At 37.6% G+C, this 13,573-nt stretch overlaps 1 protein-coding gene across 3 annotated transcripts; it reads left to right on the forward strand.

The window, feature by feature from the left end:
• Window positions 1-454: 454 nt before the first annotated feature.
• asphd2 (aspartate beta-hydroxylase domain containing 2) lies at window positions 455-6,899 on the forward strand. Of its 3 annotated transcripts, XM_030144089.1 has the most exons (5): window positions 455-783; window positions 1,298-1,397; window positions 1,994-3,197; window positions 3,851-3,964; window positions 4,162-6,899. In XM_030144089.1, exons 3-5 carry the CDS (start codon window positions 2,333-2,335, stop codon window positions 4,290-4,292), a joined length of 1,110 nt encoding a protein of 369 aa, XP_029999949.1. In that variant the 5' UTR covers window positions 455-783; window positions 1,298-1,397; window positions 1,994-2,332; the 3' UTR covers window positions 4,293-6,899. The 3 variants fall into 3 exon arrangements, with proteins under 3 accessions (XP_029999949.1, XP_029999948.1, XP_029999950.1); XM_030144088.1 differs by lacking the exon at window positions 1,298-1,397; XM_030144090.1 differs by lacking the exon at window positions 1,298-1,397 and having other exon boundaries at window positions 455-779.
• The last annotated feature ends 6,674 nt before the right edge of the window (window positions 6,900-13,573 follow it).

A 13,573-nucleotide genomic window follows, 5' to 3' on the forward strand; every position in this document is an offset into this window, starting at 1 on the left:
TAAAGCCATAATATTACAAGAATAATGTCATTTAAAAACAGGTGGGAAAAATATCATAATTTACAAGAATAAAGTCATACTCTGCTCGTACAAAGCATCTGTGTTGTATAAAGTGCTTGATATTAACTAGACATAAATCTCCTCAGTACCAGTAGATTATGCATGTATTCACTGGGGTCAGTACATGGTCTGCTGTAAATGCACTGTGGATCAGCTGGTTCTCTGCCAGCTTTGGCAGAGAACAGTTTTGGAGTTTTATTAATTAATAATAAGTATTAATTAAGTATTATTAATAATAATAATAATAATAATAATAATAATAATAATAATAACAATAATAATAATAATAATGTTTATTTTATTTACTTTTTCGCGGCTTGGAGTCTCCTCAATAAACATTTTATTGTGAAAACTGTGACCGGATGTGGACTCGTTCATTTGTATGGTAACTTGACCGTGGGTGGCTTCCCCTGGTGGGGCTTCAGTATTTACAACAATATTATCGGAAGCCCATCTATCCGACGCGGCTGTTCACCACAGACAGACAGACAGGGAATCAGACGGTCGGTAGGACAACTTTGCTGTTATTTTTTTTTCCCCCAGTAACACACCGATGGGTTTCTGCTCAAGTAAAGACTTCTTTTGTGCATTTTGGAAATATCTCTTATAATGTTGGCGAGTGCTATCCGTCTACCTTGTGCACTGCAGTGGTGCGCAGCTTCGCCTGGAGAAACACCTGTGCGCCTCTCCTCTCCACTGGCCACAGTCATGAATGTTGAGTAGGTATGGATCCAAACCTGTGCACGAATCAACGCACCAAACATCCACGTATATTACATGACACGTGAGCTCGGTGATTGCTTGTTTACCGTATGGATACAGTTCCACCACAGCAGTAGATGTGCGCTTCAGTTTGGATGGCAGCTTGGCCCTGGTGGTAGAAGCTCCAGTGGCCAACCATCAGCCACATTTAATGGCACCAGTGGAGTCTGGGAGGAACTGGATAGTGTTTGTGTGTGTGCGTGTGTTTTAGGTGGCTCTGGCTTCATGGTTGGGTTTTATGGCCACAGTCAGCCTATCCTAAAAGCAGCGGGAGAGTGGGGGGATGTGGGGGCGTCTTGATGCTGTCAGACAGGATGTAGGCTAGGGGAGGATCTATTGGAGCAGGATTACCCGACCATTTTTGGTGAGGGCGCATCGTGGAGTTCTGATCACAGTTGACGCATTGCACTCCTCGCGTTTTGGCTCCATTATTATTATATAATCATACTCATTTAATCCTTTTTCACTTGGGCAGCATACGATTCCACAGACTACAGCTCGCCCCCTCCCTCCCCCTGAGGATCCATTTATGCAGCTCCTGCTGAGCAACCTCTGAATGCCAATTATATTTGTGGGTGGGTATCAACACTGTTTACGTTTACATAATTCACTGCTCGTGTGTGTGTGTGTGCGTGTGTGTGTGTGTGTGTGAGAGAGAGAGAGAGAGAGAGAGAGAGAGAGAGAGTGTGTGATGCGCAACAATAAGAAAGGAAAGATTTGTGTTAAATGCAGCAATGTGCCCATGACTCATGGTTTTGTACAGTGCAGTACCAGGGGTGTGTGGATAGCTGGTTTCCAAATTGTCTTTAAAGAAGTGTGTGTGTGTGTGTGTGTGTGTGTGTGTGTGTGTGTGTGTGTGTGTGTGTGTGTGTGAGAGAGAGAGAGAGTTTGTGTGTGAGCAGAGAGTGCAGTCATTTTGAAGTCCACAGTGTGTGGGTGAGTTCCAGCAGGTGTGTTTTATGTGTGGTGCATAGAGGATGGGTATTTTCTGTCAAACTCTGAGTAGGTAGATGTGTTCCACAGGCACAAAAAAACAAGATCTGTATCAGTCACTCTGCATGCAAAAACAGCCACACAGTGAAAAGAGTTTGGATCATATCAATTTGATGTCAGTGACAGCGTCTTCTTCTGTGTTTATCCCTCTCTCCTCTCCTTCTGTCTTTGTTTTCAGAGAACAGATAACCCTAAGGTGCACTGTCTGTCTACATTTGTCTGAAAGAACAAGAAAGGGAGCAGCACAAATACCGCACAGCCAGACATCATGCAAGGAGAAACCTTCCCTCGTCGTTGCAGAGTGCTGAAATGTTAGGACTGAAGACAGTGTGTGTCAGATCAAATCAGCAGACTGTTTACATTAGGAGGGGCGATAAGAGCTACTTGCCAGTAGACTCACTAACACCCCGTGTGTGGTTCAAGGCCCCTTTCATTTACGATCAAGAAAAGACGTGTTAACTGATCTTTCATCAGCACTTTTTTTCTGTGAGATTCAGCAGTCCAGAGAACAGCCAAGATGGAGTGGTCACTGGAGAGTGTGAGGGAGATGGTGGCTGGAGGGATGCAGTCTATAAGGGAGTGTGAGATCTGTGCTTTTGCCATAGGCATGTGTGTCCTGCTGCTCTTTATGTGGTATTGTTACAGGGTGGGCCGAGAGCATGGCTCCAGCCCCCTTCGTGGGAGGTACCTGGCTGGGCCTGGCCGGATTGGAGGGGTGGTGGGGGGCTTTATGAGTTCAGACTGCCGTGGAAGGGGCAAAGGGAAGCATGGGTCCATGTTGGAGGAGCAGAACGGCTTCGCTTTCTGCCAGTCGTCTGAGTGTTTCCGCTGTACTAGTGCTGGGGAGAGTCTGAACCAGAGGCTCTATCACAGTTTGCAGGATTATGCCAAGCGCTACACCTGGTCAGGTATGGGCAGGGTGCATAAAGGAGTTCGTGACCAAGGCCGATACCTTAATAGTCGACCAACCATCCAACGGCCTGAGGTCTTCTTCCTCCCCGACCTGCCCTCGGCACCTTTTTTCTCTCGGGAAGTACAGAGACATGATGTGGAGCTTCTGGAGCAGAGCTTCCCTGCCCTTCTGGCTGAGTTCGAGAGCATCTACCATCAACCTCCTGCCCGGAGCGGCTCCTCCCTCCCACCAGGGTGGAAAGTCAACAGCACTCCTCGTGGGCAGTGGTGGACTTACTATCTGGTCAATCAGGGGACCCCTTTGGTTCTTAATGTCAGGAGGTGTCCTCGGGCCTGGAGGGTCCTGGGCCAGCTGCGTACCTTCATCGCCAACAACGTGTTCGGAAACGCCTGCTTCTCTGTGCTGACTCCTGGAGCTCTGATCACTGAGCATTATGGTCCAACAAATGTCAGACTGCGCTGCCACCTGGGTAAGAGAGTGAAGTGCTTAGCGAACTGAAATTGATGCAATCACATGATGTCTCAGTCTCAGTGTGTGTTCAGGCTCTTAACAGATAAGCAAGGGAGAAGCATGCCTGTGAATTCATCTGTTGTGGTATTTAGACTGAAAATCTGAATCCTCATGGGTCCTGATGACACATTGGCTTATGCTGAGATTGTTATTTTTTTTACACAGCTCCACAGCTGCTATTCTATTTCCTGAGCTGTACTCTGTAAATAAAATTAATTTGTAAAGCACCTTTCACCGAGCATGTTCCCAAAATGAAGATGAATAAAACTGAACAAAAAGAACAAACAATTAATCAACAAAAACAACAGAGATCACAGTGGTGGTCCCACAGTCACTCAAAGTGCTCCTCAATGGTAATAGCTGCTCGAAATGCAATTATAAAAACAGTAAAAATAACTGAGAATAACAGAGATATATTAGCATTTTTAAGACATCCACAGAAACCAAGGTTTGTATCAGTGGGAAGAGTCTGTCCGATGAATTAAAAAAAACATTAAAACAGTGCATTCATTAAGATTTTCTCACATACATGGTCTAAGACGGACAAGAAATCCTCCAGAAAGCCTTGTGTTTTAAATGAATCTGAATGAACATGTTGTTTTTCTCTGGCAGGTCTCAGAGTGCCTCCTTCCTGTGAGCTTGTCGTTGGTGGAGAACCACAGTGCTGGTCTGAGGGCAGCTGTCTCCTTTTTGATGACTCCTTCCTCCACAGGGCCTTCCACGAGGGTAAGACGGGATTACAGCTCAATGTTTCGTAGCACTTTTGTTCATTCCTAGTGGGAGGATTGACCTAAAAAAGGCATAAGCCAAGGCTGATTTTTTCCTTGCCAAATATCACTAAAAAACATGCAGTGACTCTTTTATATAAGGGTGATGGAGTTGCAGTTGGGTTCTTTATTTTTCTATATTTTATGTGCATGCAGGTGGTGCTGAGGACGGCCCCAGGGTGGTCTTCATGGTGGACCTCTGGCACCCCAATGTGGCCGCTGCTGAGAGACAAGCCTTGGACTACATTTTTACTCCGGGGCGCTTAGAGGATAAGGAAGGGAAATAAGTGTGAGTGAGAAACCATGTCCAAGCGAGAGACAAGAGGGCATTTAGGAAAGTGTTTGTAGGATTGGGGAGCAACTCTTTTTCTGCCTCCAGACCAGCTTTCACATTCACTGTGTACATATTCTCTGTCTCATATCCCCATAACTCTTCTTAGCAGCTGACAAAACATTGGGCCTCCCTTATCAGTCATGTTCATGCCTTGGCTGTACACTGTAGTTGTGTTAAATGCAGCCACGCTTGAAAGTACAAACTGAGTCAGTGCATGATTGTTCCATTTCATTACTATGTATTGATAAATACCATGTTTTAGCTAATTATTTTAATGTTGAAGTGTTGAATGTTTAAAGAATTTGCAAAAGATACATGACATGACTGTATAGTAAACACTTTGCACACCTATCACTTCCCATCCAGCAACACATCTAGCATCATTTTACCTTCTCTGAGCCATTTATCAACTAAAATAGTTTAAATAGAAGCTTGTATTAGTTGTACATTGTGTTTTCTGTGTGATACAGTTCAACAGCTGACAGAGTACAGGGTACTTTATAGACAAAATAAATTACGCTTACTGGGCCAAACTGTAACGTGTCACTCACTTGCTGTCATGTTTCTCAACATTCAGTGTAAAGGTTTTAAAGCTGCAGTGCTTGATAGTTTTTCAGCACCACTGGGCAAAAAATCCACACTTCCCCTCAGCATACTGACACTGAAGTTCTACTCATTGCCTGTGTTTTGAGGCTGTAGAAAAAGTACCCCCTGATGCAGGTTTTGTCTAATCACAGGTGTTTTCAGACAGATAAAAGGACTGTAAATACTAATAGCAGATCAGGTTCTGTCATACTAGTCTGTGCCTCAATACAGAAGCTTGGAAAAGTGGTTTGACTTTTCCATGACATCATGACACAACATCGGATCATCTATCTGTATTAAGTCTTTTTGTTTGGACAAAGAGGAGAGAGCTTCATTAGGAAGGTGTGCTTCCTAAAATTCAAGCATTTTTTTTAAATCTGATTTCAGGTCCTGCAGCTTTAAAACAGGCCAAATCATCATCATCATCATCATCATTATCAACACATGAAGGCAAACCATAATGGAAGAATTCAACATCTTCCCATGTCATTGAATGAGACACAATAACATTATTATTGTTAAAACTGTGTGTAAAGTATTACTAGTATTACTTACAGTCTGACAATTTACTTGCAGTTCCTTTGACACCGACATTGTAAGGGCTAAGAAATTCAGCTTCTTGTATTTAATTTCGAGTCAAACTCAATGTTAAATACCTGATTCAAATAATGACATGATTGTCAGTGCATTTGCACTTTTTACATTGCATAATCATAAAAGAGGACAGCCTGTAGTCATGATAATAGCTATGGATGGATGGATGACATGTCCTGGGATTGTTTCTAGCTTTGGAAAAAATTATCAGACAACCTGTGATTTTTTTTTTTTTCTGTAGAAATTCATCAAAGTATTTAAATGATTACATAATACATTACATGATACAATCTAGTGATAAAATGCTTTCAATAAGTAATGCATAACAACACAAAATCTTGAAATGGTAAAATTTTCTAATTTTGCACTAAAAAAACACATTTTTGAGACATCATTATCATGTGCAGTAGGTGCATGTACTCTAATGCAACTTTATTTGATGCACCTTGTTTGTACTGGGTGTACCTAATAAAGTGGCCGGTGCATTCATGGACGCTCTTCTGCATACCTCAGTTGTAACTAAGGGTTATTTGAGTTACTGTTGCCCCGTTATCAGCTAGAACTAGCCTGGCCGCTCTTCTCTGCACTCTGGCATCAACAATGCATATTTTCTCCTTCTTCAATCATTCTCTCTGAACCCTGGAGATGGTTGTATGTGAAAATCCCAGTAGGTCAGCAATTTCAGAAATACTCACATCAGCTCATCTGGCACAAACAAACATGCCATGTTCAAAGTCACTTGATTCACCTTTCCTCCACATTCCAATGCTCAATTTGATCTTCAGCACATATTCTTGACCATGTCTACATGACTAAGTGCATTGAGTTACCACCATACAATTGACCTGCTATGTATTTGTATTACTATGGAGTTGAATAGATATACCTAATGAAGTGGCCATTGAGTGAATGTAAGGTTAAGACAATCCAAGTAATTAATAACTTGACCAAAAAAAGAGAAGGGACATTTTGGTGCTTCATGAAGAAGAGTTAAGAGACTTAGAATCACAAAAACAGTTGTTTATTGTTAGCTCTAAAAGACAAGGCAATATGTTTCCATCTAGGTTCCACAAGCGAAGAGGCAGAAAACATTTCATTTCAACACCATGTCACAGAGGTCTAATAATTATTTCCAAAACTGTATAAAAAACACAGTTGAAGTAACACTAATGATAAAAACATCAGTGCTGTTTGCTTGTTGTTGGGTTACAGTTGTACTTGCTGTTGTAATAATAAACATAAGCTTGAGAGCAGATGAATCTGAGACTTGATGTTGCATTTGCTCTGACAGATGCCTAACTCTAATCCCTATTCTCCTTTGAGAATTAGTCTGATAATGTGGGGCTAAATAAACACTGAAAAAATGCATCAAGTCAAGTAACAAATGGCCAATTTGATGTTTTACTTAATTAAATGAATTTATCTAATGTAGTCATAGCTTTGAGTAGACTTACACTATGAGATTCTGACCATACTAGATGTAAAAGGAGTGATAGGAAATCTCATTACAAAGTGAGTTATCATGAAATTGCAGCCATTTTACAATGGGAAAACTATATACTGAGACTCACTGAAACTGTCTGATTCTTTATTAATAGGAGGATTCTGATTCTATTGGTTTTGACAGAAGTTAAATGTAGACAAATAGACAGATACAAACTGAATCAATGTGCCATTAACTATAACAGTACATTAATGCACAAGGTTAATGTGTGGTCCGCTTCACTTTTTCCTCTGCAACAATGCCCTGAAAACAATTATCGACATTTTTAGCCACAGATCTGTCTAGATCATGAAAATAGGCTCTTAGACATTAATAAATGGATGATTAAGCTTTCATTAATGTTTCTATGAGCAGGAGGAGTGTGTGTTTTTAGGTTTACACAATGGAGAAAAAGCATTTGTGTTATTTTACCAAATGCATAAAAACATATCAGTCATGATGAATTACAGGGTGGGGAAGCAAAATTTACAATGAACATTTAGTTGTTTTTTCTCAGCAGGCACTACGTCAATTGTTTTGAAACCAAACATATATTGATGTCATAATCATACCTAACACTATTATCCATACTTTTTCAGAAACTTTTGCCCATATGAGTAATCAGGAGAGCAAACGTCAAAGAGTGTGTGATTTGCTGAATGCATTCGTCACACCAAAGGAGATTTCAAAAATAGTTGGAGTGTCCATAAAGACTGTTTATAATGTAAAGAAGAGAATGACTATGAGCAAAACTATTACGAGAAAGTCTGGAAGTGGAGGAAGCAACAAAAAACGTACCAAAGCTTTTATTAAAGCTCTCAAATCCAAAATCCTAAAGGATCCAACCAAATCCATGAGAAAAATGGCAATTGAACTTGAGGTAGACAACAAGACCGTTAGAAATGCAGTAAAATATGATTTGAAGTTAAAATCTTACACAAGAACACCAAAACACTTGTTGACAACAGCAACAAATCCAACTTTAGCAATTTTTGGGAATCATGTTTATGGCCGCCTTCTAGCCCAGATCTAAACCCTCTGGATTCTGCTATTTGGGGCGTTTTAGAACATGCTACCAATAGAACATCACACAGCAATGTCGACTTTCTTAAAGATACTATTAAAGAAGAATGGGAGAAGTTGTCACCCGAATATTTGAGGAACACTTGCGCAAGTTTCAGGAAGCGTGTGAAGGCAGTTATTGAGAAAGAAGGAGGACACATAGAATAAAAACATTTTCTATTATGTAAATTTTCTTGTGGCAAATAAATTCTCATGACTTTCAATAAACTAATTGGTCATACACTGTCTTTCAATCCCTGCCTCAAAATATTGTAAATTTTGCTTCCCCACCCTGTAAATATGTTTTATTAACACTGAAATTAATTTCAGAATGGCCTCAATGTACAAGAAATTGTAGAATCTGTGCAGAAGACAAAGAATACAAAATGTTTTCCTTTTTCCACCTTTTAGGACACTGTCAATGTAAGAAAAGTAATTAAATGTCAGATTAAAAAGGAATCATTTAGGTATTTATAGAACTGTAAAGTACAATACAAGAGAACACAAGAACAGAGAGTCACATGACCCATTTCCTCCACATTCAGATCTCACAAACATAAAATTGCACCAATTAAATAGATGAAATAAATTAAATTTGTGTGGTTTCATTGCTGTCAAATGTCAGTATATTCAGGTTCATCATCCGATTATTAATTTTGAAATTCTAATCAGAAGCACACATTGACTCGCTCTTTGTAAGACTGCTGTGCAATAGTAACATCATAGGGTAGTGTATTTCTTATCTCCCCTTTTACATCTATGATTCTTACAAGATGAACAACTGCTACTGATATGTAAACTAAAAGTGCTTCAACAGTGTTTATGGACAAAGGAATCAGTGACCATCATTCAAGCACTCACTGAACTGATTCATCCATTAGTGGTTTGATAACTGAGGTCCAATGTCAAACCTGATCTGAATGTTTACAGACGCAGCTAATGTCTCTGTCACGACTCCCGGTGTGGTAGTTTATTGTGCTCCCCCATTGAAAATCAATCCTGCTTTCACAAGACATGGTTAGATAAGCACATTTTTAGGTCCAACTGTGTGAATCGGCCTGTGCTGTAACAATGGAGAAGCGTTTTTGGTAAATTTACTAAACTCTTGTAATTTGGGTGTATTTGATATCAGGTTTGTATTTCTGTAAATAGAGTTGAGGTAATATCTGAATGGTTTGAGATGTTTTGAAATGATTGTCTTCAATGCTATAACTATTGTGTTGTCTTGATTTACAGGTGAAGTGAATGCATTTCATTCTCCATTCCTTCGACAAAACCAACCTTGAAATCATTTTGATAGAATAAATTTGTAGATTCTGTAAAATATTTATGACGTACTATCTCTGTTGTTCTGTGATGTTTCTTTTTAATCACTGTAATTCTGCAATGCCATATGGTAACACTTATTATTAAAGCCACAATCCTTAATTCTTCAGCAGCACCTTATGAATATATGTGCACAAAGGTTCCAATTTGTTGCAAGTGAAACGTAGTCTTCATTAGCTTTATTGGTCCGTTGCAATTCTAGATACCTATCTATTCACTTCTAATGTTTACAAAAGTATGATCATTCACAAGGTGTTTACAACATTAAACAACACTGACACTCACATTGAGCTGTCCATAATTAGGTTAAAAATTTAGAATGCTGTTAATCCACTTCATAGTATGAAAAGTGTCATTCCCAAAGCATTTGTTTTTCATATATTAAACAAAAGTGTACGGTGGGCAACCATTTTGTTTACATTTGAATTAAGGATTTGTCCTTTAACACATTCTTGTGGATTTTGAACAGCATTTCTGTACATTTAATAAATGGTCGACTTATTTAACCAGCTGTTGTCAGAAGTCTCACTTTTACACATTTATCGCAGATGGAAATCACTGCACATCCATCCTGAATGTATTAGAATCTGTTCTGCTGAATGAGCCATTCCACTTTTCCTAAATCAGCTGAATTCAGTTACACAAAATATGAGTCACTGATAAAATAAAACACTACAGGATGTGAATAGCTCCGCGGTAGGGAAGGATAAAGTCATAAGAGGAAATGGCGTTTCTGGTATTGACAGTCTCCGAGCACAGCAACAAAATAGAGCAATTGTGATGTTTCTTTTCATCCCAGATGCAGTTTTAAAGCAGTGACACTTGGAGGCGTAGGTAGGCAATGATGCTGTCACTTCTCTGGTTTTTTGTTCAACATCAGTCATTTCCTGACAGACATACTCTGCCTTTCACACGAATGAGACCAGTGGGGATAAAAAGGTGCAAGAAGGCAATAAGATGTTACATTAACAGTGAAACTATTTCTCATTATAGTTTCAGGAGTAATACACGATGACAACACTGAAACATGTTGCTCACTTTCAACACTAATATAATGCATTTCTTTTTTTTTTTTTTTTTGCCTGTAAGTGTAAGAGTATTTTGATTATATTTTATCTATGTCTTGCTTGGTAAAGAGTTTATTTTTAATGGCTGATTTTTTTTTTTTCTCTTCTAATATATATTAAAACATTTAGTTTTATAGCAAGAGAGTAATTTCCCAAATCACACAGTTTTGACAAAAAAAAAATGTGTAAAATCATATTAGTCCTATTTAATAAGTGATAGTAGTTTAAACACACTATATCGCTGTACTGGTGTTATATGTACAATATATACAGAAATTACCCTTTTGTGGAAAAGTTTGGCTACTTGACTGTCAATCCTTTTTTACTAGAAAACTACAAATATATGATATCTAAATACAGTACAAACGGTAAACTTTACCAACATGCTGTTAAGTATAAAACAATGGCAACTGTACTCCCAGTTCTGCGCTGTTTGCAGGAAAACCATCTACAGTGTTTATAATGTTTATGATGAGCCTTTTACTGACTCCCAATCAATTTCATCTAATTCATGCACATACTTTTATAACATAGACATTATGATAAATTTATATCTCCACTAACCTCTAGCTGTTATGAGTTTTACACACTTTATTTAGATGACTTGCTTGATCTGAAGAGTCTCCACTGCCACTGTTATGTACTAAATGTCCTGCATGGAATCCTGAAGTGTATAATATTCAGTCTATGCTAAAATACATGCCCACAAAAAGTATTTAAGCATTACAGAGTGATTGTCACAACATTGTCATTGAACATTGTGTCAGTGTTTTGCTAGTCTAAAAAAATAGCAAATATTCCTGATGTTTTGAACAAGTAAAATGAAAACCCTCATCATATGATATAAGACATGACTACAAATGGTAGTATAGTAAAAAGGTTCAATTCAGTATGTATCAATAATTATAATTAATCATCATTTCTTTTATTTCAAAGGCTGATTTTGGTACTGAGTGAAAATTGTAGAAACAGACAATTAGTCTATTAATGACTAGGGCTGTGTATTGGCAAGAATCTGGCGATACGATACAAATCACAATACTGGGATCACAATACAATATATCACAATATATCATGATACTGTTAAAAAGGCAATTTTTCAGTGGTTTTATTTGTTTTTTAAAAGATTATTTCCTGGAAGAATGGAATTACACCAGAAATATGCACTAACACTAAACACATTTTTATTTGATCACAACAGGATCTAATGCTATATCACAAAATGTTTCTGTGTTCAAGCTGAAATTATGTTTTACAGACATTACAGTTTAAGACCCTGTTCAAATATCCGTATTCTATTTGTTCACAACTAACATCAGAACATTATTTTTGTTTGATCCCAACAAAGGAACTAACATTATTGAATAAAAGAGTGTTAAATAATAATAAATAAAATATAAACCAAAAAAAAAATGAACCTCCACAATATCTGTATTTTGAATAAATACCTAACAATATCGATACAGTACTTTTTAAATATCGTTACAGTATTGTGAAATGAAATATCGCGATATATTGCAGAACTGATATTTTCTTACAACCCTATTAATGACTTTAAACTTGACAATCATTTGCCAAATAGTGGAACATTTCAGAAATCTACAGTCAGACCAATCACAACAACTATAATGAGAAAATGTTTACTTAACATCAAAACACACTTGAGTAAAATTAAATAATTAAAAAAGAGCAAACTTTAAAGACATAAAATGTGTATGCCTATTACTATACACTCTCAAAAATAGAGGTACCAGCTTCTACTTAAAAGGGTACAAATGCTTGTCGCTGGGGGTGTACTTTTTTGAGAGACATTTCTGTACCCTTTCGAAATGGTCCATTTTTGTACCTTAAGTACTTCACATAGAAAGAAAACTCTCATATAGTTGATAATGCCATTATGTTTAAAGTTTGAACTGGTCGCCCAATTGAAAAAAAAAAAAAAACGGCATAGGCAAGCTACGACATCAAGACATGGAGGTGTGAATGAAAACTTGATAAAACAGAGATTATGGCAATAATCAGAGGTTCTAATAAGCTAAATAAATTATTAGGCTATTATCATTGAGCTAATTGGGCTATTAAATTAAAACACAAATTATTATTAAATATAATATAGAGTAATTACGGTATGATATATAATAAATAATGCGCTAAGCCTAATGTTTTAACTATAATTAGGCCTACTGTTGAGTTATCCTAGCCTATGGCCTATTTTCATGTACTGTAAGCCCGGAATTTGTATTTACTAAAATGCTTTAATTACAATGCACTTAAATGATTTAAGTTTTATGATGTTACTATAAAATGTTGAGTATATTCTACTAATTTGTAGACATAGTTGAAAGTACGAAAAAGTTTAAATTGAATGGAATTAAATCACTAAGTTTTAGTCATGACCACACCTTTTTTATCTTCGTATTGCATTGTGGGTATTGGGCATGTTGTTGAAAATGTGTTATTTTTCTGTGCAGGGGTTCAGCGGGGTTGTGGTGTTAGTGTTAATTTGGATTCAATGTGTGTATGGCAGTGTTTATTGGCCTTTTTGTGTTTGTTTTTGTATTTTTGAAGAGCTGCACCATGAGTCAGAGCCATAGGAAGAACAATGGCTTTCCTGTTCATCATCAACCATTGTCAAATAGTAGAAATCTTGAAGCTTGGTTAATTCAAGAACACTCCTTACACTGGCAAAAGACATTAATCTAACTTGGTTTCAAGCCACTTTGTATCAAATTGAATAATTCAGTAATTGTGATGGCCAGGAGCAGGATGTGAAGGTGGATTACCTTGAAAGTTGTTTAATCATTGATATATTAATCTGGCTGCAATTGAGAAAGTTAATCAGTGTAACCTAAAATGCTGAGTTGAATGGTTGGATAGTGGGATTGATTTTACAACAGATTTGAAGTACAAATAACTTGTCTTTTAGTGTTTTCTACTTAATAGTTTAAGTTCAATACTTTAAGCATTAAAGTTGAACCTACTTAAACTAACTGATTAGTCAATCATTACTCAAATCATTTAAGTGCAATCACTTGCCTCAAATTTTTTGAGTAAACTCTACTTATCCAGGCTTACAGTGTGGTCACATGTTTTAATGCTGCAGGGTACCTTATAGTA

This window comes from Sphaeramia orbicularis, chromosome 9 (assembly GCF_902148855.1).
Source record: "Sphaeramia orbicularis chromosome 9, fSphaOr1.1, whole genome shotgun sequence".
Lineage (NCBI taxonomy): Eukaryota > Metazoa > Chordata > Actinopteri > Kurtiformes > Apogonidae > Sphaeramia > Sphaeramia orbicularis.

What these genes read in the sequence shown, in the direction of transcription:
- asphd2 (XM_030144089.1), top strand. Translation starts at nt 2,333, where the DNA reads ATGGAGTGGTCACTGGAGAGTGTGAGGGAGATGGTGGCTGGAGGGATG. An exon ending in CAGACTGCGCTGCCACCTGG is followed by an intron (nt 3,198 to 3,850) that starts GTAAGAGAGTGA and finishes TTTCTCTGGCAG; the next exon opens with GTCTCAGAGTGCCTCCTTCC. An exon ending in CCACAGGGCCTTCCACGAGG is followed by an intron (nt 3,965 to 4,161) that starts GTAAGACGGGAT and finishes ATGTGCATGCAG; the next exon opens with GTGGTGCTGAGGACGGCCCC.